Genomic DNA, 24,806 nt, shown 5'->3' with positions numbered 1-24,806 from the left:
ATCAAGTGACAAATCATTTTTTTTTTTAATAATTAAAGCTAAAATAAACATGTATTTCTTATATTCTCAAAAGAAGCATGACAATTTTTTCTCATTACTTTAAATAACTATGTTCAAAATGAGAGATATTTTTGTAAATTAAAACATCTTATGATAATAACATCATTATACAAAAATACCCATATCTTATCACGTTATTATGAAATATAATGTGAAAATGTATTTTGTGTGTATCGTTATTCTTAATTTAAAGAGATTTTATCACCCAAATTTAGAGGAAAACCTTATCTTTTTTGAAACAAAAACTTCTAATTAGTCCAGATAAGCAATCCTAACCTCTTTAAAAAAAAGGAGAATATTGAATAGATTGCAATGTATTTTGTAAAATTTGGACAATTGAAATAAGAAAGAAGATTATTTTAACTAATTTTAGCTAAAGTTCATAAATTCCAATGTGAATACTTTGTTGTACAATAAGTAATATTTGTAGAAGGGTGACTCAACAGCCACAGTTGGTAGTTCCTAAGAGCTATCATTAGTTGATTTTGTGTATGTGTGTTTTTTTTTAACATATATTTTGTAACATTTTAATTTTTTTTAAAATTATAATATTATTAAAAAAATACTTACTTAATTATTAAAAAAAAAAAATTCAGTAGCAACGCCGAGCTACCAGCGGGCTCTCAACATTTTCATTTGTCAAATCAAATCGCACTTAGTTTGGTGGATCCCTTATTATCACTTCTCATATGTAATGCTAAAGCCAAAACTAATTTATAAAGTCTGATTTTATACAAATTTTATAATCCAATTAATATATACTAGTTTTATATTTTCAAGAACTGATTTCAGACTGGTTATCTTTCTAAACTGATATTTTCAATTTTATTGATTCCAGTTCTAATTAGTTCTATTTTTTGATTTTAATCAAGTGCTAATGTAGTTATATATTATATATAAAAATTATATATATTTAAGATTAAAATTTTATATTAAAAATTATAATATAAAATTATTTCTTATATAATTATATAGAAAAGCTATATATATATATAATATTTTATATAATATTAAAAATTATTATTTTTATATATATTTTATAAATCGGTCTGGTCTAGTTTTGAAAAATCAAGAACTAAAACTAGACTGTGTTTATCTATTTTTAAAATATAGGAACTAGTTCCAAACTGAATTGACTTAAAACTAGACCAACCGATTGGGTCTAGTTCGTGTCAATTCTCCAATTTTTTGGTTCGAATTTTCACCCCTAACCATACATAGAATGTCCAACTATTATTCATATAATTTACGAAGGATTTCCTATTTTACTCGAAATATTTAAATAGAGCAAGGAGATAATAGAAAATAGAAAGTAAGGTGTTTCTTAAAATTGGATAATTAAAATTAAAAAAGAAGGTTATTTTAGTAAATTTCAGCAAAATTTCGTAAGTACCAATGTGAATGGCACTGGTAATTTGGTAATTCTTTTATAGAATTAATCTTTTCGTAAGTTCCATGTAAAATTTTTTAAATAAAATTATTATTTGAGTCTGGTTGGGTAGAAGCAATTTTGACACACCAAATCGATAACTTAAAATAAAAAAGTCCTCTATCTTATAATTTTTTTATTTTATTTTCACTTTACACTATTTTATTAAATGGATAACTTACGTATTAATATTATAGTAATATTATATACAGTCTCTATTTAGATCTATAGATAATTTTATCTTTAAATTATTTCAAAATTATTAATATATCTCACTTAAAATAATTTTTTTCTCTTTAATAAAAATCTGCACATACAATTCTCAAACTACAAATAAAATTTGTCTTAACATTAAACATTAACGTGCAACTCGCTTGTAAAAAGATTTTCTTTTTATTATTTTATCAATTCCGTGTCGACGTAGCATGTGGAACCTACACGGCGCTGATGGCTTATATTGGGAGGAGAAGAGAACCTACGGCCTCTTCAAGAACCAAGCACTTCCTCTTCCCAGATCCAAGCACATTCTTTTCCCCTCTCCTCTTCCTTTCTCTCAGACGGCAGAACCCTTCGTCCAAAATCTTCGACGGCCGAACCCTTCGTTCTTAGATCTCTTCCTCTCTCTCAGATTTGAGAATCACCGTCTGCCAGTTCTCTTCCTCTCTCTCAGATCGGCGTTTCGGACGGAGTCACTGAGCTCGGCCGCTACCCACTTTTCGGCGTCGAACCAGGTAATACTACTTTGCAAGTTAACAGATTTTCAATATCAATCGTCGGCCGCTACCCATACTGTGTTGTTCTCGCTCAGTACCCACGCACATGCTTTTATAGTGCGCATTAATCATTTTGCTTCAGTGGAAGGAGTAGTCAGTATGTTAACAAACAAAACCAAACATCGATCTTTTCTACTTACTTGGCTAGCTTTTGATGCTCTGTGTGCTGTTGGTGAAGTCCTTCAGTGGAAGAGTAAAATCATATTGTATTAGAAAATCATTAAATCGTGCTCCATTACCACACCGACCAAGATCAACAAAGGCATGTACTAAAATGACAAGAAAACAAGGCAATATACCAGTAGTCCACTGTCAAAACACCCAAAACACTAACTCAGAAAAAACAGATATAAAAAAAAACTACCAGAAACCCAATTGAAATGGATAATAACCCGTGGAAAAAAATGAGAATGAAAATTGAAATATAAATAAGCGAATCAGAAAGTGAAATGCTTGCTTACCTTGCCTTGTTTTCTCAATCTTGTGAAAGTCTCAGAGAGCCCAACGGTTTGGTTAGTGCTAACAGCAGCCATTGGAGTGAATCTTGTACTTGAGACTGCTAATCTATGAGAGGGAGAGCGGATAAAAGACTGGGTGTCAGGGCTCTTCTTCAATTGAAAGAAGCTGGGGAGTTGAAAGAAACGGCCATGGCCAAGATAAAACAAAAGAGGAAAAAAGTTTTTCGCTTCCATGATTTCCTTGTAACTTTTTCCACTTCTTAAAACGGTGTATTACATGTATACTCCCAGTACCTGGCTTATGCCTTCTTTACATTAATAAAGTTTAATATTACTTATAAAAAAAAAAATAAAGTTTTTCGCTTTGTCTGCGGATACAAATGAAATACAAATTTGAGGAACGCGATTGATCTATAAAACGAAGCGTTTCAGTACTCTTCCCACCATAAAGAGTCAGTCATATGCCCAACTTCGCCACATACTCTTTTAATCATGTTTCACTTCTAAATGCCGATCGATATTGATTGCAGTGACCTTCTTTGAGTAATTTGCAGTCTTGATGCGGGATGGAGGAGGACAAAAAGTGAGGTACGTACGTGCTTGCTTCTTGATCTATCCCAAGATTTATATATGTTATATATATATATATATTACCATCACAATTAATTAGCCGAATCCTTTTAAATCCATTGAATTTATGGTTGAATTTAAATATTGGTAAGAGTAGCATTGAATTTATGGTTCATAGCGTCTTCCCATTTTATTTTCTTGTACTTCTTTCTTGGAGCAATTTTTTTCATTTTTACCCCTGCTTTTATGGCATATTTCCTTCTCTATCCATGCCTTTATGACATATTTGCATTTTCTTTTCTTTTACTGCTTTTGGGAGCATTTTCTTTCTCTTCAAATTAGATCAAAACAAAACCCCTTCAAATTACTATAAACTCACCAAATAAATTATACGCACACTAAAGGAAATTAAATCTAAAAACAATATCTAAAACGTATACATCTAAAGAAAATAACAAAATTTCCTCATACCATTGGAGAACTTTACAATCAGATTTATAAAAAAGAAACAAAATCTGTTCAAATTTGTAACGATTCAGAAATGATTTCATACCCATATGACAGCAATGAAAACGATTCACAAAGAAAAGTTGTAAGAAACAAAAAGACAGAGAGAGAGAGAGGAAACCAACATAGATCCAAACAAAATGCCTCCAAGACATTCATACCCATATGCACGAAAGGTAACCAAATCCAAGAACAATTCTTTAAAATTTGTAGAAATTCAATAAATAAATCATGCCCATATACCCGAAAGAAAACCAAATCTAATACAGTATAGATCTAAATTTCTCTACTGCCTTCAATAGCTCTAGACTCAGTTTACGCTCAGCCCAAGCCCGAGGGATCTTGGAGCCCTCGTACAAAATGTTGAAGTCCTCCTTAAAAATCCTCCAATCCTTCGACAATCACTTTCACAACTTCCTCTACACTCTTAACAAATTTAAAAAAAGAAAATAAAAATAAAATGAAGAGATGAAAACACAAACGAAGTTCTTTAGTTCCAGATTTGTTCAAAAACAAATAGAACGAGAAACCAAATCGTACCCATTTACACAATCTGACACCAACCAAACAAAGCATTAAGGTTCTGCTTGGCTCTTCAAAATTTTCATCTCAAACATAAAATTCTCATCTCATCATTACAACTTTTTCAAATCCCCATACAAAATATAATAAACAATTTAACTTTTTTCTTAACTTTTTCAAATCCCAATACAATAATAATATTAAAATATAATATTTTAATATTTAATCTTAAAACTCAAAATTCTTATCTGAGAATTCTCAGTGGCCAAGCAGAACCTAGGATTTTCCCTATACAAGGCATGGATGGGCTTCGTATATGTGCACGGGTTTTGGGCTTCTATATTAATTTCGGGCTTGCTATCAGAAAAAAAAAAATGCTACTTTAAAAATCGGTTCATTTAAAGTAATATTAGAAAAAATACAAACTCTTTGTAAAATTGTTATAAAAAATACTGATGTCTTAAAGAAATAAACATTAATCTTCAGCCGCATTTTTTTGCCTTCAATTTTATATTCTGTGATTATTGAATTTATTTGTTACATTTAAGTATTTCACATTATATTATTTTTACTCCAAAGGGCTTTGCCTTGGAGAGGTTCCCCGACATAAAAAAAAAAAAAATTATATTATTTTTACTTCTGACTATCTTACATATGATTAGTTACAAATTTAGAATAAAAAAATGCTCATTTTTTTTATTAATGTTTCAAAATACCAATTAAATTTAAACAAATTTTTCTTACAAATTCTATAGCTCTATCTGTTTTGTACTCGTTTGTTTAATTTTCCAGAAGCCGGTTCCTTTATCTTCTACTTCGTCTCTTCATTTTTTCCTCCTCACTTTTCCATACAATCCTTTCGGTGGGCTTCCAAATACAATCCCCTAAAATTTCTACAATTTCAATAAATAAATCATACCTATAACATAAAAGGGAATGTCATTGAACTATTAAGAGTAATAATAATAGATGAGGTAGTATAATTAAAAATTTTCATAAGGAATTATAATATAATTTCGTAATAATTTTAAAATATAATACGTTATTATTAATATTTTACTTTCAAAGTGGGAGAATGTAAATCAATTAATGTTTTGCTTTTTTATTATTTCTTATAGTGTCTTTGAGAAATGGATTAGATTAATAAATATTTTTTAAAAAAATCATTTTTCAATTTTTCAAAAATATATCAAAACTCGTCCTAACATTTAAACACATCTAAACTCATCTTACGTGAGCCCTACAAAACGCACTCTACCATTTCAACTCCCTAATATTCCTAAAGAGCTCAACTCAGCTCAATATCCAAACGGAAAAATTTAACTTGTCCTTTCCCATTTCACAAATTACTAGCTCTGATCAAGCTTCATTGGAAAACTTCCAACTTTCTTTCATGGCACAAGAATTTCTCAAGGCTACCTCATTGTGTTTTCATATATAGTTGCTTTTCATTCTTCTATTGGGCAAGTTATCTTTCTCAATCTATTGAGCATCAACGTGTTGAAACTCTCGATCGAGTTCTCCGGAGTCGAAATCACGATCATGATTTTCCAGATCAAAAGTATGAATTTATGAGCCATCAGTTTTGATTAAATTCTTTCAGATATATTATACTTTAGATGTTCCATCGGAATTATTCATCCATTGTGTTCGTAATATACATAAACAAATGGAAATTATTTTGTTTTATTTTTCCACATTGTTTGTTTTAGCAATTTTTGCACAGTTCATTAATTAGTTTAGATGCTATATATGATGATCTAGTTCTTTTTTCAATTGTTCGAGACTCGGACTAGAGAAATTATATAATATTTCGTGACAAATACCGATCCTGTTTTCACACGAATGACTGGCTGTGACCCCACAAACAAATATCTGTGTGATATTTCTTCCATAATATTTACATTTTAACACTTGTAATTATGTTAAAAAAAACGACCTTTCAGCACAGGGCGTGACTGGAGGGTGTGACGAAGAAAGTGATGCATTTGTGAAAGGGTAACCCAGAGTGGCTGACCATCCTTTCTCTGTTCCTGCCTTTTGGCATTTTGATAATTGCCATTTCTTTTTGTAAGAAAGGGACACCCATAGTGGGCACCCCTTTACCTTCTCTTGAGGGTTATGAAGTAGCTTAAGAGCCATTTCATGAGCTTTAATGGTTGGCCAGGCCAGCCGGGAGTTATGTTTAGAGAGGCTATTTACATAGCCCCTCCCCCCTTTGGATATGTGTGTGTGTAGAAATCACAAACGATCTCTTTCTCAAATGGTTATCTTTAGTCCCAGCATCCAGACTGTGGAATTCATGAGTGTTGCTCCGGTATTACCACCTAGTACACTCCACCATCGCCGGGAGGATTTTGGATAAATAACGACGTTGGAAAATCTGTGGAACAACTACACTAGATTCGAGATATTTTCGATGAGCCAATATTACTTCCGCTGTGTACTTTGATCTAGTATTTCTAACACTTTTCATTTCTTTTTTCTAGTTTTTGGTGAAATGCTTTCTCGTTTCGTTCTTGGGCTGTCGTTCTACTTCAATGATTCATTTTATTATTGATCCATTTTTACTCAATATACCACTCCCAATTCTGTTTCTAGTCTGGTATCCATATTGTGGAATCAGAGCCCCGCCTGCCTAGGTTTGCTTTCCAACTTCATCCTATTGACTCTTTGCTCCAGCATCCAGTCCATCAATGTCCTAAGGAGAGTTACTCGTATCCATACATCACACACACACATATATATATATATATATCATATATTCAATAAGAGAAAATATATATAAATATAATATAAGATGTGAAAATAATAAATAGAATTTTTCTAAATCAAATAGCATGACACGCACCCACAAGGGAACAACGATGCCACCGATGGACACCAACGACTTGTGACAGTGAAAAATCAAATCAAAACTCATTTTTCTTTTCTTTCTTTGTCTCATTTTATTTATTGGTTGTAAAGGTTTGCTTTTTCCACCATTATCTGTCAGTCATATATCCAATTTGGTTTTCAAAATTTATTGTACTGACCGCTTTTATAATCTAACCAGCTCCTCATGTGTACACAAATTTGAATGCTCAGCACACAACTTGCTGCGTGGAGGATCTGTCACTGACTTTGGGTGACCACATCATTTCTTTGTTCTTCCTGTAGGTGTGTATTGCTTGCTACTAATATTCGCTCATCATCTTGTGGAGAATAGCCTTTGCCCCTCCTTAGGCTGTTGGACTCATTTTGCCTCTGAAGTACTCTCACTGCCAAAGTTTGATCTAACTTGATTTTCCTATTCTCTCTCTCCATCTTTGCTTTTCTTATCTCTCGTTGGTACAATAGTTATTTCGTTGCTTTTCTACTTGCACAGAATCCAAAAAACCAATAAACCAGAAAAAGAAAAAAGAAAAAAGAATGGAGTTAGTTATTTCAATTGTAGCGAAAATAGCAGAGTACACGGTTGCACCTGTTGGACAGTGGCTATGCTATTCATGCCACTACAATAGCAACATGGAGAATTTGAGGAATCAGGAAAAGAATTTGCGGGATTTTAAGAAAAGGGTGCTACACTCGATTGAGGCTGCTTCAAGAAAAGGCGAGGAAATTGAAGATGATGTTCAAACGTGGTTGGCAAAGGTGGATGGTATTTTACATCAATTGGCCACCGAAATACTTGGTGGAGGTGAAGCAGAAGCAGGTACGAGGAGCTCTAATGCGGCATGCCTAAACTTGAAACATCGACATCAATTAAGTCGGGAAGCAAAGAAGATCGTGGAAAATATTGCCGAACTTCTTAAAAATGGAAACTTCAGCAAAGTCGGTTTTCGTCCCGCTGCGCAAGAAATGGTGAATCCAATAAACAGTGATTACATGAGCTTGGATTCAAGGATATCAATTATGGAGAGAATTATGGAGGCATTGGGAGATGCTAATATCAACAGGATCGGCGTGTGGGGGTCACCTGGAGTTGGAAAGAGTACACTTATGAAAGAAATTTTCCAGAAAGCCAAGGAGGAAAGTTTATTCCATGAGGTGGCTCTAGCAAATGTGACGGACACCCCAGACGTAATTCGAATACAAGGAGAAATTGCAGAGATGCTAGATCTAGAGCTTGATCCTGATAAAATTGTAACAGTAAGAGCAGGCCGTCTACGGGCGAGGTTAGAAAAAGACAATGAGAAGAAGATACTTGTTATCTTGGATGATGTATGGAAACAACTTGATTTGGAGGAAATAGGAATTACTCCTTCCGAAAGATGCAAAGTACTACTCACATCCAGAGATCGGCAGGTACTAGCAGATGAGATGCGCACCGAAAAGAACAGCTTTAAACTCGACATTTTAGGAGAACAAGAAGCATGGAAATTATTTGAAAAGATGGCGGGTGATTCTATCAAAGATGATCATGATTTGCAAAATGAAGCAATTAAGGTAGCTAAAGCGTGTGAAGGTCTTCCTATTGCACTTGTAACAGTTTCTAGGGCATTAAAGAATAAGAATTTGAGTACCTGGAAGGATGCCCTGGTGCAACTAACAAGACCCCCTCCAAAACATGACACAAAAATATGGTCACCCGTATATTCTTGTATAGAGCTAAGCTATAGACATCTTGATGGTAGAGAGGTCAAATCCCTCTTTTTGCTTTGTGCTCGACAAGGTTACTACATTTCCTACCGGGATTTGTTGAGATATGGTTTCGGTCTGCGTTTATTCGATCGCATCTATACATTGGAAGAAGCAAGAAACAGGCTAGAGACTTTAGTTAATAATCTCCGAGATTCTTGTTTGCTACTACAAAGTCCACATAGCTCCGAGGAATTTTACATGCATGATGTTGTTCGTCATGTCGCTACGATAATTGCATCAAATGATCATAATATGTTTGTCATGAGAGGCGATGGTGGGCAAAAAGCATGGCCAGATGTGGATGCACTAAAAATATGCGAGGCACTCTCTATCCATGGTGGAGATCATATCCATAAATATCCCAATAAAATAGAATGTCCTAATTTAAGATACTTTCATGTCCGGTGTAAAAATCGATATTTGGCAACCCCAAGCAGTACTTCCTTCCAAGGGATGAACAAGCTCGAAGACATTTTCTTCCAGGGGATGGACAAGCTCGAAGTTCTAAGTTTGACAAATATACAACTTTCATCACTTTTGTCACTTAGAAACCTACAAACATTGTGTCTAGATGAATGTAAGTTGGGAGATATTCATGGGATTGGAGAACTCAAGAATTTAGTTATTCTTAGTCTTGCTCGTTCTGACATTTCAAATCTGCCAACAGAAATAGGGTTGTTGACTCGTTTGCAGTTATTGGATTTGAGCAGTTGTTACGAACTTAAAGTGATTCCTCCTAATGTCTTGTCAAGCTTGGTCAACTTAGAAGAGTTGTATATGCGAAAAATCACTGTCCAATGGGAGGTTGAAGGACCCAGCAATGAAGGAAAAAATGCTAGCCTTGCAGAGCTGAAGAAATTGTCAAACTTGATCACCTTAGAGATTGATATTCCGGATGCCAACAATCTACCGAAAGATTCGTTTACTGAAAAGCTTAAGAGATACAAGATATGCATTGGAGGTACCTGGCATCTCTTTTTTAAGGAGGAGTTGGCCTTCTCAAGAATGTTAAAACTCAAACTGAATATGAGCTTCCAATTAGACTTTGGGATCAAAATGCTACTGAAGAGGACAGAATATCTTCATTTAGACGAGTCGAACATTACGAAGAGTGTCTTATATCAATTAGATAGAGAAGATTTTCAACAACTGAAACATCTCTGTATCGAAAATAATGGTAATATTAAGCATATCCCTGAGTTGAGGACATCGGCCTTCAAAAACTTGAAAGTTTTAAAGGTGGAAAACTGTGAGACATTAAGATTTATCTTCTCATCATCTATAGCTAGAGGCCTTTCACTACTTGAAGAATTGAACATAACAAGATGCAACAACATGGGTGCAATATTCGTGAAAGAAGAAGAAGACGAAATAGAAGATCAGGGAGATATGATGTTGTTCGGTCGACTTCAAACCTTAGTGCTAAAGGATCTTCCAAAGCTCGTGGGCTTCCTAAGCACAAGAGAAACCAATTCAGAGGGCAACCTGCATGATTTTCAGTTGCCGCTTCTACATCATCAGGTACATTACACAATACGTAATTATTACCCAAAAAATATTCCACACATTACACAAGCATAAACATTTATAGTTGGCATTCATTGTGCCTGAAGTATAATTGCATGCGCTTCTATTAGGTTGTGGCACGCCTACAGCTTAGTCTTGGGGCATAAAAGTACTTAAATTTGAAAACAAAAATAAGATGGGACGACTTGTCTAAAATAATTTTGAAATAAAAAAGCTAATTCCATAAAAATGAATTTTGGCATATTTAATATTCATAAGATTTTTTATTTCATTTCACCCCTCAAACTAACCCCAACAAAAATAGAAAGCGATAAATATTACAACGGATTAATTAACAAAATTATAATCTTTAGAGAGAATAAATTACAATAAATTACTTACATGGTTTTTAATGCATGTTTGTTTGGACTTTTTCAAAGTGGTACTGGTGTTATAAACAGATTTTAAATAGATGCTAATCTCTTTCCGTTAAAATCAGTCGTCGCGAGTTCATCAAAATTACAGTGCCAAAATTGCCCCCCTGTCCACCAAAATTCTGTTAAATTAGAAATAGAAAGTGTCGACCATGTAGCTATAATTTGCCACACCATAATGAATAACAGAATAATATATGTTATATACACATTCAACATTCAAATGATTAAAAAATATATATAGTAAAAACACTTTAAGAAAATATAAATGCAAATAAACTAAAAGAATAAAAATAAGAATGTGAAAACTTTAATAATAACTCTATTTGAAGGCTTTTACAAATCATCTTAAATAAGAAACAATAATACATTAATATTTATATATATATATATATATATTTATATCAAGCGGCCTGTGCGTTTTAAATTAAGTGTTCAACCATTACCAAAAGACACAACATATCAAGCGTCATACTTTTATTATGGAAAAAATGAGAAAATAAGATGGGATTTTTCTGAAACAGTTTTCAAATAAAAAAGCTCATTGCGTATATATGGAATTTGTCATAATTTGTCATATTTTTGTTAACTATTATAGCATCACAAATGAGTATTTACAATTAATGGTATGATATGATGACTTTGTATCCTTGGGAGCTCTATTGAGAATTTTATAGATGGACTACATTGATTTTTGAAGGGATCATTGTTTCCAAATTTGTGCTATTTTATCTTCTTTCTCCAATTTAATTTACATATTTTCAAAATCGATGCATAAAACTACATATTTAGCATCTTTAATTGATACATAGAACATAATCCGACAGGTTTCCTTTCCAAGCTTGCAAACACTACGTATGAAGGGTCTACCCAAAATAAAGTACGTATGGAGCTGTGGTCAAGAACCCAAAACAGTCATCAGATGTCTCGAGCATTTGCAAGTACTTGAGATTGAGGATTGTGGGGTGGAGGAAATTGTTGCATTTGAAAGAGGAGGAGAAGCAATAGCAATTAGGACCTTGATGTTCCCTCAAGTAACTGAGTTGAAGTTTAGAAATTTATCGAGACTCAAGGGGTTTTACAAAGGAGTGCATGTTTCAAAATGGCCAATGCTAAAAGAGATGGAAATTGAAAGATGCGAGAAAGTTGAGATTTTTGCTTCAGAAGTTGTGAGCTTTGAAAAAACAGTTGAAGATCAGAGGCAGTCTGAGATGTCCATTAAACAACCCCTTTTCTTGGTGAATGAGGTAATTAAAGAAACTAAATTTATTGGCTCTCTTAAGATTTCCACTTATACATCCCAATATTATAAAATCATTTTGATCCCTCCTTAAGTTCATAAATTTAATTAATTAATCTTTAGGAACTATAAATTTAATTACAATATTAATCATTATTAAAGAATACTTAAATTTAATTGATTATTCTGTATAAATTAAATGACTAAAACACTCGTATATATGTTTTTTAATGCATTTATAAAAGTGCATGTTAAAGTCCCATTGTTTGGACTTTTTCAAAGTGGTACTTAAATTTTTAAATATATTCGAATCTTTTTGCGTCAAAATAGTCATCACAAGTTCATCAAAAGTTTTAAATCCACGAATTAGAGTCTCGTTGCTGGAAACATTAAATAAAGGTGTTGAAGTATTACCAACAAACAAAACATATGAAACATCATATTTAAGACTGGAAATTGTTTTTATCTTATTATATTTGTTTTTTACAATATGATATTTCTTTCATTAAATTAGATGATGTATTATTAGTATGATCAAACTGCATGCAGACATATCGATGCTCGCTTTTACAAATACATCAAATATATTTAATTCCACTCGAGCTGAAATATATTTCTTATAGTTTCTGTTATGTTGGATGGGGTATGTGTTAACCACTGTTGCTGTTCTAATATATTTTATAGCTCTCGTTTCCGAGCTTGAAGAAGTTGGATATTTCGGGCATGGATAAGTTGGAAATTGTATGGCAGGATCAAGTCACCGCGACTTCTATTCCCAATATTCCGAATGCCAACAATCTACCGGCAAATTTCTTTTCTGAAAAGCTTGAGAGATACAGGATATGCATTGGAGTTCATAGCTACTATGAAAATTTTATGAGGGAGGTAGCCTTCTCAAGAGTTTTAAAACTCAAATTGAATTTGAGCTTTCAATTGGACGTTGGGATCAAAATGCTAATGAAGAGAACGGAATATCTTTATTTAGACGAGGAGAACAGTTCTAAGAGTGTCTTATATGAAGTAGATAGAGAAGATTTTCAACAATTGAAGCATCTCCATATCCAAAATAATGATAATATTAATCATATCCTTGAGTCGGGGACATCGGTTGTTGCCTTTCCTATACTGGAGACATTTGTTTTGAAAAATATGATAAGCTTGGTAGAAATTTGTCAGGGTAACCTTCCATTGGAATCCTTCAAAAACTTGAAAGTTTTAAAGGTGGATAACTGTGAAAAATTAATATTTATCTTCTCATCATCGATAGCCAGAGGCCTTTCACTACTTGAAGAATTGAATATAACAGGATGCAACAACATGGTTGCAGTATTCGTGAAAGAAGAAGAAGACGGAATAGAAGATCAGGGAGATATGATGTTGTTCGGTCGACTTCAAACCTTGGTGCTACAGGATCTTCCAAAGCTCGTAGGCTTCCTAAGCTCAAAAGATTCATTCATGGCTGATTGTAGAGAAACCAATTCAGAGGGCAGCCATGATCTTCAGTTGCCACTTCTACATCATGATCAGGTACATTACACGAGTACTACTTAATTACCGGAAAAGTATTCAGATCCACACATTGCACAAGTCCATATAAATCATGTGTCAAGCACACCGCATTATCAATCATAAGTATACAAATTTATAATAATAATATTATAAAATTATATTTTAACAATAAATTTTATAATATATATATTTTTTTATATAAGTCTTTCTCTCTTCTTTTCAAAAACTAAAAAATACCCAACTCGAACGATCTCACAGTAATTCACAAACTATCTTGCTAATATTCATAAAATTTTTATTTCATTTCACCCCTCAAACGAACCCCAACAAAAATAGAAAGCGATAAATATTACAACTGATTGATTAACAAAATTATAATCTTTACAAAATAAATTACAATAAATTACTTACTAGGTTTTTAATGCATGTTTGTTTGGACTTTTCCAAAGTGGTACTGGTGTTTTAAAAAGATTCTAATCTCTCTGTCAAAATCAGTCGTCGCAAGTTCACCAAAATTACAGTGCCAAAATTGCCCCCCTGTCCACCAAAATTCTGTTAAATTAGAAATAGAAAGTGTCGACGATGTAACTATAGTTTGCCACACCATAATGAGTAATAGAATAATACATGTTATATATACGTTCAGCATTCTAAATGATTAAAAAATATATATATTAAAAACACTTTAAGAAAATATAAATGCAAATAAACTAAAAGAATAAAAATAAGAATATGAAAACTTTAATAATAACTCTATTTGAAGGCTTTTACAAATCATCTTAAATAAGAAACAAGAATACATTAATTTATATATATATATATATATATCTTTATATCAAGCGGCTTGTGCGTTTTAAATTAAGTGTTCAACCATTACCCAAAGACAGAACATATCAAGCGTCATACTTCTATTATGCAAAATATGAGAAAATAAGATGGGACTTTTTTAAAACAATTTTCAAATAAAAATGCTCATTTCATAAATATGGGATTTGTCATATTTTTGTTAACTATTATAGCATCACAAATGAGTATTTACAATTAATGGTATGATATAATGACTTTGTATCCTTGGGAGCTCTGTTGAGAATTTTATAGATGGACTACATTGATTTTTTAAGAGACCATTGTTTCCAAATTTATTTTCTTTCTCCAATTTAATTTTCATATTTTCAAAATGGAAGCATAAAAATATATATTTGGCATCGTTAATTGATACAAAGAAAATAATCCGACAGGTTTCCCTTCCTAGCTTGCAAACACTGCGTATGGAGGGTCTACCCAAAATAAAGCACGTATGGAGCTGTGGACAAGAACCCAAAACAGTTTTCACAGGTCTCGAGCAATTGAAAATACTTGAGATTACCAATTGTGGGGTGGAAGAAATTGTTGCAGTTGAAGGAGGAGGAGAAGTAGTAGCAATAAGGACTTTCGAGTTCCCTCGAGTAAGTACTTTGGAGCTTAGAAATTTAAAAAGACTCAAGTGGTTTTACAAAGCAGTGCATGTTTCAAAATGGCCGATGCTGAAAAAGCTGAAAATTGAAAGATGCGAGGAAGTTGAGATTTTTGCTTCAGGAGTTGTGAGCTTTGAAGAAACCATTAAAGAGAGGCAGTCAGAGATGTCCATTAAACAGCCCCTTTTCTTGGTGGATGAGGTAATTAAATAAACTAAATTAATTGGCTCTCTTAAGATTTTCACATTTACATCCCAATATTGTAAAATCATTTTGATCCCTCCTTAAGTTCATAAATTTAATTAATTGATCTTTACGAACTTTAAATTTAATTATAATATTAATCATTATTAAAGAATACATTAATATATATATATATATATATATATTTATATCAAGTGGCCCGTGCGTTTTAAATTAGGTGTTCAACCATTACCCAAAGACAGATCATATCAAGCGTCATACTTCTATTCTGCAAAATATGAGAAATAAGATGGGACTTTTTTAAAATAATTTTCAAATAAAAAAGCTCATTGCGTAAATATGGGATTTGTCATATTTTTGTTAACTATTATAGCATCACAAATGAGTATTTACAATTAATGGTATGATATGATGACTTTGTATCCTTGGGAGCTCTATTGAGTATTTTATAGATGGACTACATTGATTTTTTAAGGGATCATTGTTTCCAAATTTGTGCTATTTTACTTTCTAGCTTTCTCCAATTTAATTTACATATTTTCAAAATCGATGCATAAAACTACATATTTAGCATCTTTAATTGATACAAAGAACATAATCCAACAGGTTTCCTTTCCAAGCTTGCAAACGCTACGTATGAAGGGTCTACCCAAAATAAAGTACGTATGGAGTTGTGGTCAAGAATCCAAAACAGTCATCAGATGTCTCGAGCAATTGCAAGTACTTGAGATTGAGGATTGTGGGGTGGAGGAAATTGTTGCAGTTGAAAGAGGAGGAGAAGCAGTAGCAATTAGGACTTTGGTGTTCCCTCAAGTAACTAAGTTGAAGTTTAGAAATTTACCGAGACTCAAGTGGTTTTACAAAGGAGTGCATGTTTCAAAATGGCCGATGTTGAAAGAGATGAAAATTAAAAGATGCGAGAAAGTTGAGATTTTTGCTTCAGAAGTTGTGAGCTTTGAAAAAGCAATTAAAGATCAAAGGCAGTTTGAGATGTCCATTAAACAACCCATTTTCTCGGTGAATGAGGTAATTAAAGAAACTAAATTTATTGGCTCTCTTAAGATTTTCACATTTGCATCCCAATATTATAAAATCATTTTGATCCCTCCTTAAGTTCATAAATTTAATTAATTAATCTTTAGGAACTATAAATTTAATTACACTATTAATCATTATTAAAGAATACATAAATTTATTTGATTATTCTGTATAAATTAAAGGACAAAAACACTCTTATATATGTTTTTTAATGCATTTATAAAAGTGCATGTTAAAGTCCCATTGTTTGGACTTTTTCAAAGTGGTAACGGCCGTGTTTAAATTTAAAAAAAAAAAACAAATAGATTTGAATCTTTTTCTGTCAAAATAGTCATCGCAAGTTCATCAAAATTACAGTGCCAAAAATGCTACTCTTTCCACCATAATCAATAATAGAATAATACATGCAGTTATATATACATTCAACATTCTAAAAGATTAATATATATATATATTAAAAATATAATTGTAAAATGGTGAAATTTTGCTTTACTACTTTTAAGTGGGGGAATTAAATTGATGTGTTCTCACTAAGATGAAAACTGCATGCATTCAGATATAACTTGAATTCCATGACTTGCGAACTTAAATTAATAGATTTTATATATTAATGCTTAGTTTTTTTTTTTTTTTTTTTTTTGCAGTATATATTAATGCTTAGTTGTTCCACAATATATAACTTCAATTAATGTATAAACCAAAAGATCAGTACGTTCTTCCTTAATTGGTTATAGCTTTTTTTTTTAATTGGTTATAGCTGGCTCTGTTATGACGTTGGTTTAATACGGGATATCATGTCTTAACTAATTACTCTTTATCCCATGAATTTTACAGCACTCAATCCCCAGCTTGGAGATACTGTTCATTTCGAACATGGATTCGGTAGAAATTATATTTGGAAAGCTGGAGGGGCAAAATGGTAAAGAATCACAAGTTTTAATATCCCCAGCGTCAGGGACAGAAGAAAGTGGAGCAACCACACACTTTGTGTCAACTGTACGTATACACTCTATATACATAGTCGAAATATATATAGTATCAATCATAAACACTCCCAACGGCCTCTCCTGCATGCCCCCAAATTATAATTACATCCCTCTACTGAGGTTGTATTGTGAAATTATTTTGATATCTCTCATTATAAAGTTGATAAAATTAATTAATTAGTCTTTCTAAAATACAGATTTAATTACAGTATTAATCATTATTAAAGAATACACAAATCTCATTATTCTGTATATCAAGTCCATAAAGAAATAATTAAATAACGAAAACAGAAAGAATTATAAGTATTACAACTGGTTTATTAACAAAATTATAATCTCTACATAATAAATTACTTATATGATTTTTAATGCATTAATTAAAATTTGAAATAACTTAAATTCATATTTTTATAAGAAAAAGTTACTGTTTAGGTCCCATTTTTAAAAGTTTTAAATCCACGAATTAGAGGCTCGTTGCGGGAAACATGAAATAAAGTAAAGGTGTTGAACTATTACCAACAAACAAAACGTATGAAACCTCATATTTAAGACTGGAAATTGTTTTCTAAAACAATTTTCAAATAAAAATGCTCATTGCGTACGTAAATATGGAATTTGGCATATTTTTGTTAACTTTTATAGCATGTCAAATTGAGTATTTATAATGGCATGATATAATGACTTTGTATCCTTGGGAACTCTATTGAGAATTTTTTAGATGGACTATATTGATTTTTTAAGGCATCATTGTTTCCAAATTTGTACTCTGTCAGGGCAAACTTCCATTGATATACTTCAAAAACTTGAAAGTTTTAGAGGTGGAGAACTATCAGAAATTAAGATTTCTCTTCTCATCATCCATAGCCAGAGGCCTTTCACTACTTGAAAAATTGAAAATAAAAAGATGCAACAACATGGGTGCAATAGTTGTGACAGAAGAAAAATACGGAATAGAAGATGGAGATGTAATATTGTTCCATCAACTGCAAACCTTGGTGCTAGAGGACCTTCCAGAGCTCGTGAGCTTCTTAAGCACAAAAAGTTCATTCATGACTGACTGTGGGCAGATCATTGCAGAGGGCAACCACAATCTTCACATGCCACTTCTACATCAGGTACAAGAGACACTAATTACCAAAACAAGATTTCATACATCGACACGAGTCCGTATAAATGTGTCAAAGCATATATACCGCACTATAAATCATAAACATTCCCAATGCTAGTGGCTTGCGAACCAATTGGCATCCCCTGCCCCAAAAATATTTATAGTAAAAACACTTTAAGAAAATATAAATGCAAATAAACTAAAAGAATAAAAATATGAAAACTTTAATAATAACTCTATTTGAAGGCTTTTACAAATCATCTTAAATAAGAAACAAGAATACATTAATATATATATATATATATATATATATATATTTATATCAAGCGTCATACTTCTATTATGCAAAATATGAGAAAATAAGATTGGACTTTTTTAAAACAATTTTCAAATAAAAAAGCTCATTGCGTAAATATGGGATTTGTCATATTTTTGTTAACTATTATAGCATCACAAACGAGTATTTACAATTAATGGTATGATATGATGACCTTGTATCCTTGGGAGCTCTATTTAGAATTTTATAGGTGGACTACATTGATTTTTTAAGGGACTATTGTTTCCAAATTTGTGCTATTTTATTTTCTTTCTCCAATTTAATTTACATATTTTCAAAATCGATGCATAAAACTACATATTTAGCATCTTTAATTGATACAAAGAACATAATCCGACAGGTTTCCTTTCCAAGCCTGCAAACACTACGTATGGAGGGTCTACCCAAAATAAAGTACGTATGGAGCTGTGGTCAAGAACCCAAAACAGTTATCAGATGTCTCGAACAATTGCAAGTACTTGAGATTGAGGATTGTGGGGTGGAGGAAATTGTTGCAGTTGAAAGAGGAGGAGGAGAAGTAGTAGCAATTAGGACTTTGGTGTTCCCTCAAGTAACTAAGTTGAAGTTTAGAAATTTACCGAGACTCAAGTGGTTTTACAAAAGAGTGCATGTTTCAAAATGGCCGATGCTGAAAGAGATGAAAATTTATAGCTGCGAGAAAGTTGAGGTTTTTGCTTCAGAAGTTGGGAGCTTTGAAAAAATAGTTGAAGATCAGAGGCAGTCTGAGATGTCCATTAAACAATCCCTTTTTTCGGTGGATGAGGTAATTAAAGAAATTAAATTTATTGGCTTTCTTAAGATTTCCACATAAACATCCCAATATTATAAAATCATTTTGATCCCTCCTTAAGTTCATAAATTTAATTAATTAATCTTTAGGAACTATAAATTTAATTACAATATTAATCATTATTAAAGAATACTTAAATTTAATTGATTATTCTGTATAAATTAAATGACAAAAACACTCGTATATATGTTTTAATTTAAAAAAAAAAAAGAAAGATTTGAAAGTAGTCATCGCAAGTTCATCAAAATTACAGTGCCAAAATGCCACTCTTTCCACCATAATCAATAATAGAATAATACATGCAGTTATATATACATTCAACATTCTAAAAGATTAAATTCTTTACTAGTTTTAAGTGGGGGGATTAAATTCTTGTGTTGTTACTAAGATGAAAACTGCATGCATTCAGATATAACTTGAATTCCATGACTTGCGAACTTCAATTAATGTTAAGCCATACGTTATTCCTTAATTGGTTATAGTTGATTTTGTTATGACGTTCGGTTAATATGGGATATCATGTCTTAACTAATTACTCTTTATCCCATGAATTTTACAGCACTCATTCCCCAGCTTGGAGACACTGGAATTTTCGAACATGGATTCGTTAGAAATTATATTTGGAAAGTTGGAGGGGCAAAACGGTAAAGAACCACAAGTTTCAATATTCCCAGCATCAGGGACAGAAGAAAGTGGAGCAACCACACACTTTGTGTCAACCGTACGTATACACTCTATATACATAGTCGAAATATATATGGTATCAATCATAAACACTCCCAACGGCCTCCCCTGCATGCCCCCAAATTATAATTGCATCCCTCTATTGAGGTTGTATTGTGAAATCATTTTGATCTCTCCCCTTATAAAGTTGATAAAATTAATTAATTAGTCTTCCAAAAATATAGACTTAATTACAGTATTAATCATTATTAAAAAAAAATACTCGAATCTCATCATTTTGTACATCAGGTTGATAAAGAAATAATTAAATAATGAAAACAGAAAGAATTTTAATTAAGTATTAGAACTGATTTATTAACAAAATTATAATCTCTACGGAATAAATTACTTATATGATTTTTTAATGCATTAATTAAAATTTGAAATAACTTAAATTCATATTTTTATAAGAAAAAGTTTCTGTTTAGGTCTCAATTTTAAAAGTTTTAAACCCACGAATTAGAGGCTCGTTGCTGGAAACATTAAATAAAGGTGTTGAAGTATTACCAACAAACAAAACATATGAAACCTCATATTTAAGACTGGAAATTGTTTTTATCTTATTATATTTGTTTTTTACAATATGATATTTCTTTCATTAAATTAAATGATGTATTATTAGTATGATCAAACTGCATGCAGACAGATCGATGCTCACTTTTACAAATACATCAAATAAATTTAATTCCACTCGAGCTGAAATATATTTCTTATAGTTTCTGTTATGTTGGATGGGGTATGTGTTAACCACTGTTGCTGTTCTAATTTATTTTATAGCTCTCGTTTCCGAGCTTGAAGAAGTTGCACATTCGGTGGATGCGTAAGTTGGAAATTATATGGCAGGATCAAGTCACCGCGACTTCTTTTCCCAATATTCAAGAATTGGACATTCATAATTGTGACAAGTTGTTGCACGTCTTTCAATCTAAGTTGCATACAACGACAACATTAATACAAAGTCTGACTGTTCTAAATATAAGCTACTGCAGTTCATTAGAAACTGTATTTGGAAATATGGAGGGGCAAAATGGTAAAGAACCACAAGTTTTAATAGCTCCAAGTTCAGGTACAGAAGACGGAATAGCCGGACATATTGAGTTCCCCATACTAACTGAATTGTTACTATTTGAATTGCCAAAACTCAAGTGGATTTTTGAAGGAGTGCATACTAATTTGGAATCATGGCCTTCATTGAAAAGATTATGCCTGTGGGAATGTAGTGAACAAGTGAACAAAATGATGTGGGCTTCAAAATTTGCAAGCAGCAGTAGCAGTCAAGAGAACCAACTCCCGACTTGCATTCAACAACCCATGTTCGTCGTTGAGGAGGTTAACAATCCTATCCTATCAACTACTCTACTCTCTCTCTCTCTCTCTCTCTCTCTCCAAAGTACTAAATGTTTAATTTTCATATACAGAGAATTTTTCCCTTGCAATAAGTTCACACAATCTTGTTAACCTAGCAATTAGAATTTTTCGTAGCCCTTACAATATAAACTCTAGCAATTAGTTAACCTATACATGATCATGAAGGAATTGAAGAACAATACCAACTCATCTTTATGATCTCTTTAATTTGTTTAATGTACGTTTTGATTCTTTTACAGGGTACGTTCCCCAACTTGGAGTATTTGTCATTTTGCTTCCGTGAAAGAACTAAATGTCCCAGCAGATTTTCAGATTTTCCCGATCCATCTTCTCTTCTAACAGGACTGCCAAATCTGTTGAATCTTAACGTATACGATCGTGTCTGGGAGGAAATATTCCCTTATGAACTTGTTGATCGAGAAATACGATTAAGAATGCTAAGGCTCTGTCGTCTATGTATGCTTACACATTTGTGGAAAGAAGACAATACCCAGCCATGCCCACTTTTTCATAATCTGGAATACCTTCATGTGTTACGATGCGGCAAATTGAGAAACATAGTGCCATCATCTGTATCTCTTCGCAATTTGACAAGATTGGAAATATCAGATTGTCACGGATTGATCAATTTATTAACATCCTCAACTGCCAAAACTTTGGTGCAACTCGAAAGAATGACTGTGATTGATTGCAAAAGGATTACAGAAATTGTAGCAATGGAGGATGGTGAAGCAAATGTGGCAATTACTTTCAACAAGTTAAGACGCTTAGAACTTCGTGGCTTACCAAACCTCACACACTTTTGCTCTGGACATTATTCCTTTGGGTTCCCATCTTTGGATGAGGTAATTGTGAGATGTTGTCCTGAGATGAAGACTTTCAGTCACGGAGTCTTAAGTACACCAAAGCTGAAAGGAGTATCTGATGATTACAGTTGGTTTTCGAAACGGAATTTGTATTGGGAGGATGACCTGAATACCACCACACGTTGTCTTTGGGAGGAGTCAAATCAATATGATACTCGATTGTTATTCAGAGAAAGGGTAAGTATATTCCCAACTTACAAAGTCATGATTTTTTTTTTTTTTTAATCTTTGGTGTTTTTAGCACACTTAATGCTTATTGAAATAGATAATTTAGTATATATATTTTTCCATTAGGTTAAATTTTTGAAACAAGTAAAATTGGTGGTTTAACATTCATAAATCACAATAATTTCTCATTCGTTATAGGTACCATTAAACATAGAGAAAACAAAGTTTTTCTTTTATTTATTTAAAAAAAAAAAAAAGGTGGGGAAAGCCAAGTGAATGGCGGGATGGCTTTGATATTTCTTTGATTTTTTTTTTTATGAAAAGCTTCGTTTATGATAATTTGATATTTGAAACTTTTATCTTTATAAATATGTTGTTTTCTGTCAATGGGAAGGTTGAGAATTCTGAAGAAGATGAAGATCATCCTTCAGAAGATGAAGATCATTCTGAGAATTTTGAAGAAGATGAAGATCATCCTTCAGAAGATGAAGATCATTCTGAGAATTCTGAAGAAGATGAAGATCATCCTTCAGAAGATGAAGATCATTTTGAGACTACTGAAGAATGGTGATGTTTCTTTCTTTTGATGAGGTTAGTGCGAGCAGAGGACCCTTCATTCCCATTAATGTTTAATTATGGTTTGCTTGTTTTATTATGTCTTCTTTATTTTTAAATCTCTCTTATATGTAAGAGAGAATGCCAAATAAAAAAAGTTTGACAATGTATTGATTTGATATAACTCCTCATGAAGTACTGTAGTTAACAACTCCGATGTTGCCAACAAATAAACTTGAACTATAATCTTAATTTGACCATTTGATCTCTGCCTTTTGATTATCACTTTTTATATCAGTACTGTACTTTTCACCATTTTGGTTTGTACAAGATAAGTCTATTTCTTTTACGAACTACTTAAGGTCATGTTTGGGAAATGAGATATATTGTATCTCAAAACTTCCTATTATTTATTTTCCAAATATTACTGAAATACAAAATATTTTTTAATTTAAATTTTTCAATATTTTTATTTAATTATTATCTAATAATTATAATTTTCTTAAACTTCCAAACAAACACAAAAAATAATACAATTGGTTCAAATTTCAGAACAAAAATAATATCAAAACATTATAATATATTTATTTAACTTTTTATCTCTCATTTTTCAAAATATCTTAACTCAAACTATTTTACTACTATTTATGAACTATTTCATTATTATTTACAAAATTTTCATCTCATCTCATTACCTAAACATGTAAATTTGAAGTATGACTTTTGGTCGTCCTCATGCTGCATGTTCAATATATAAACTTGTTTAGAAGGTTTGTATTTTCCTTTGGGATATGGATACCGATTTTGTGAAATATGAACTATTTCATCAAACAATGATAGAATATTAAATGGTACAATGTATCAAGATTTTTTTTTTTTGTTATTATTATCCCTATCAATTCATATGATGCGCTTTTTTGAACCTTTAACCATCTTCAAATTCATTGTCCTAATTGAACTTATAATTTTAAAAAATTCTGATTTGAAAATACTGTTAGTTGGTTTTCGGTTAGATTAATAGACAATATTTGAAAGCTAAGTAAGAAGGCATGTTCTAATTTTCCTTGTATCTTTTTTAAATAAAAAATAGAAATAATTTCTACAATCTTAAAATATATAGACCCTACGCACTTCTTTGAAAAAAAATTGGAGAAATTTATAATCTACATTTAAAAAAAAAAATCAACCTTTTATGGTGAATTTCAATTTTTTTATTTAAAAAAAAAAAGTCCACGAGCTTTATACGTCCTATAACTATATCTAGCATTGTTCAAAAAATATAAATAAAGAAGTGTGTTACTAATAAAAATATTTAAAAAAATTTACTTGAATTTTAAGTTTTACGTATCTCCTTTCCATCGTAAAAGAAAAATTGTAAGTATATTACTATCAGTATTCTATTCACAAAATATAAATATTTTAACATGGAGAAAGGGAAAATTAATCAATTAATTTTTCAAAAACACTTATATTTACTAAGAAGAAAGAAAAGTGAAGGAAATGACAAGAAGTGTTAATTAAGATTATATCATATATGAATTGAATACATTGGCATCCTCTATATCCATGGTGTCTTTT

The 24,806-nt window shown here is 31.7% G+C and overlaps 1 protein-coding gene and 1 pseudogene across 19 annotated transcripts; both read left to right on the top strand.

Moving 5' to 3' along the window:
- Nucleotides 1-24,806, top strand: part of LOC122274711 — a 97,165-nt pseudogene that overhangs the window by 52,887 nt on the left and 19,472 nt on the right.
- On the top strand, nucleotides 1,955-23,497 carry LOC122318126. Of its 19 annotated transcripts, none has more exons than XM_043135279.1 (15): nucleotides 1,956-2,220; nucleotides 3,251-3,308; nucleotides 7,479-7,570; nucleotides 7,687-10,463; nucleotides 11,710-12,129; nucleotides 12,807-13,649; nucleotides 14,870-15,286; nucleotides 15,896-16,315; nucleotides 17,162-17,323; nucleotides 18,087-18,428; nucleotides 19,099-19,521; nucleotides 20,108-20,269; nucleotides 21,049-21,600; nucleotides 21,879-22,682; nucleotides 23,068-23,497. In XM_043135279.1, exons 4-15 carry the CDS (start codon nucleotides 7,731-7,733, stop codon nucleotides 23,242-23,244), a joined length of 7,455 nt encoding a protein of 2,484 aa, XP_042991213.1. In that variant the 5' UTR covers nucleotides 1,956-2,220; nucleotides 3,251-3,308; nucleotides 7,479-7,570; nucleotides 7,687-7,730; the 3' UTR covers nucleotides 23,245-23,497. The 19 variants fall into 19 exon arrangements, with proteins under 19 accessions (XP_042991214.1, XP_042991215.1, XP_042991219.1 ...); XM_043135278.1 differs by lacking the exon at nucleotides 7,479-7,570 and adding an exon at nucleotides 7,375-7,478; XM_043135276.1 differs by lacking the exon at nucleotides 7,479-7,570 and adding an exon at nucleotides 7,407-7,478 and having other exon boundaries at nucleotides 1,957-2,220.

This window comes from Carya illinoinensis, chromosome 8 (genome assembly GCF_018687715.1).
Source record: "Carya illinoinensis cultivar Pawnee chromosome 8, C.illinoinensisPawnee_v1, whole genome shotgun sequence".
Taxonomy (NCBI): Eukaryota; Viridiplantae; Streptophyta; class Magnoliopsida; order Fagales; family Juglandaceae; genus Carya; species Carya illinoinensis.
The sequence above is the reverse complement of the archived record's forward strand: the minus strand, read 5'-3'. Positions and strand labels throughout refer to the sequence as shown.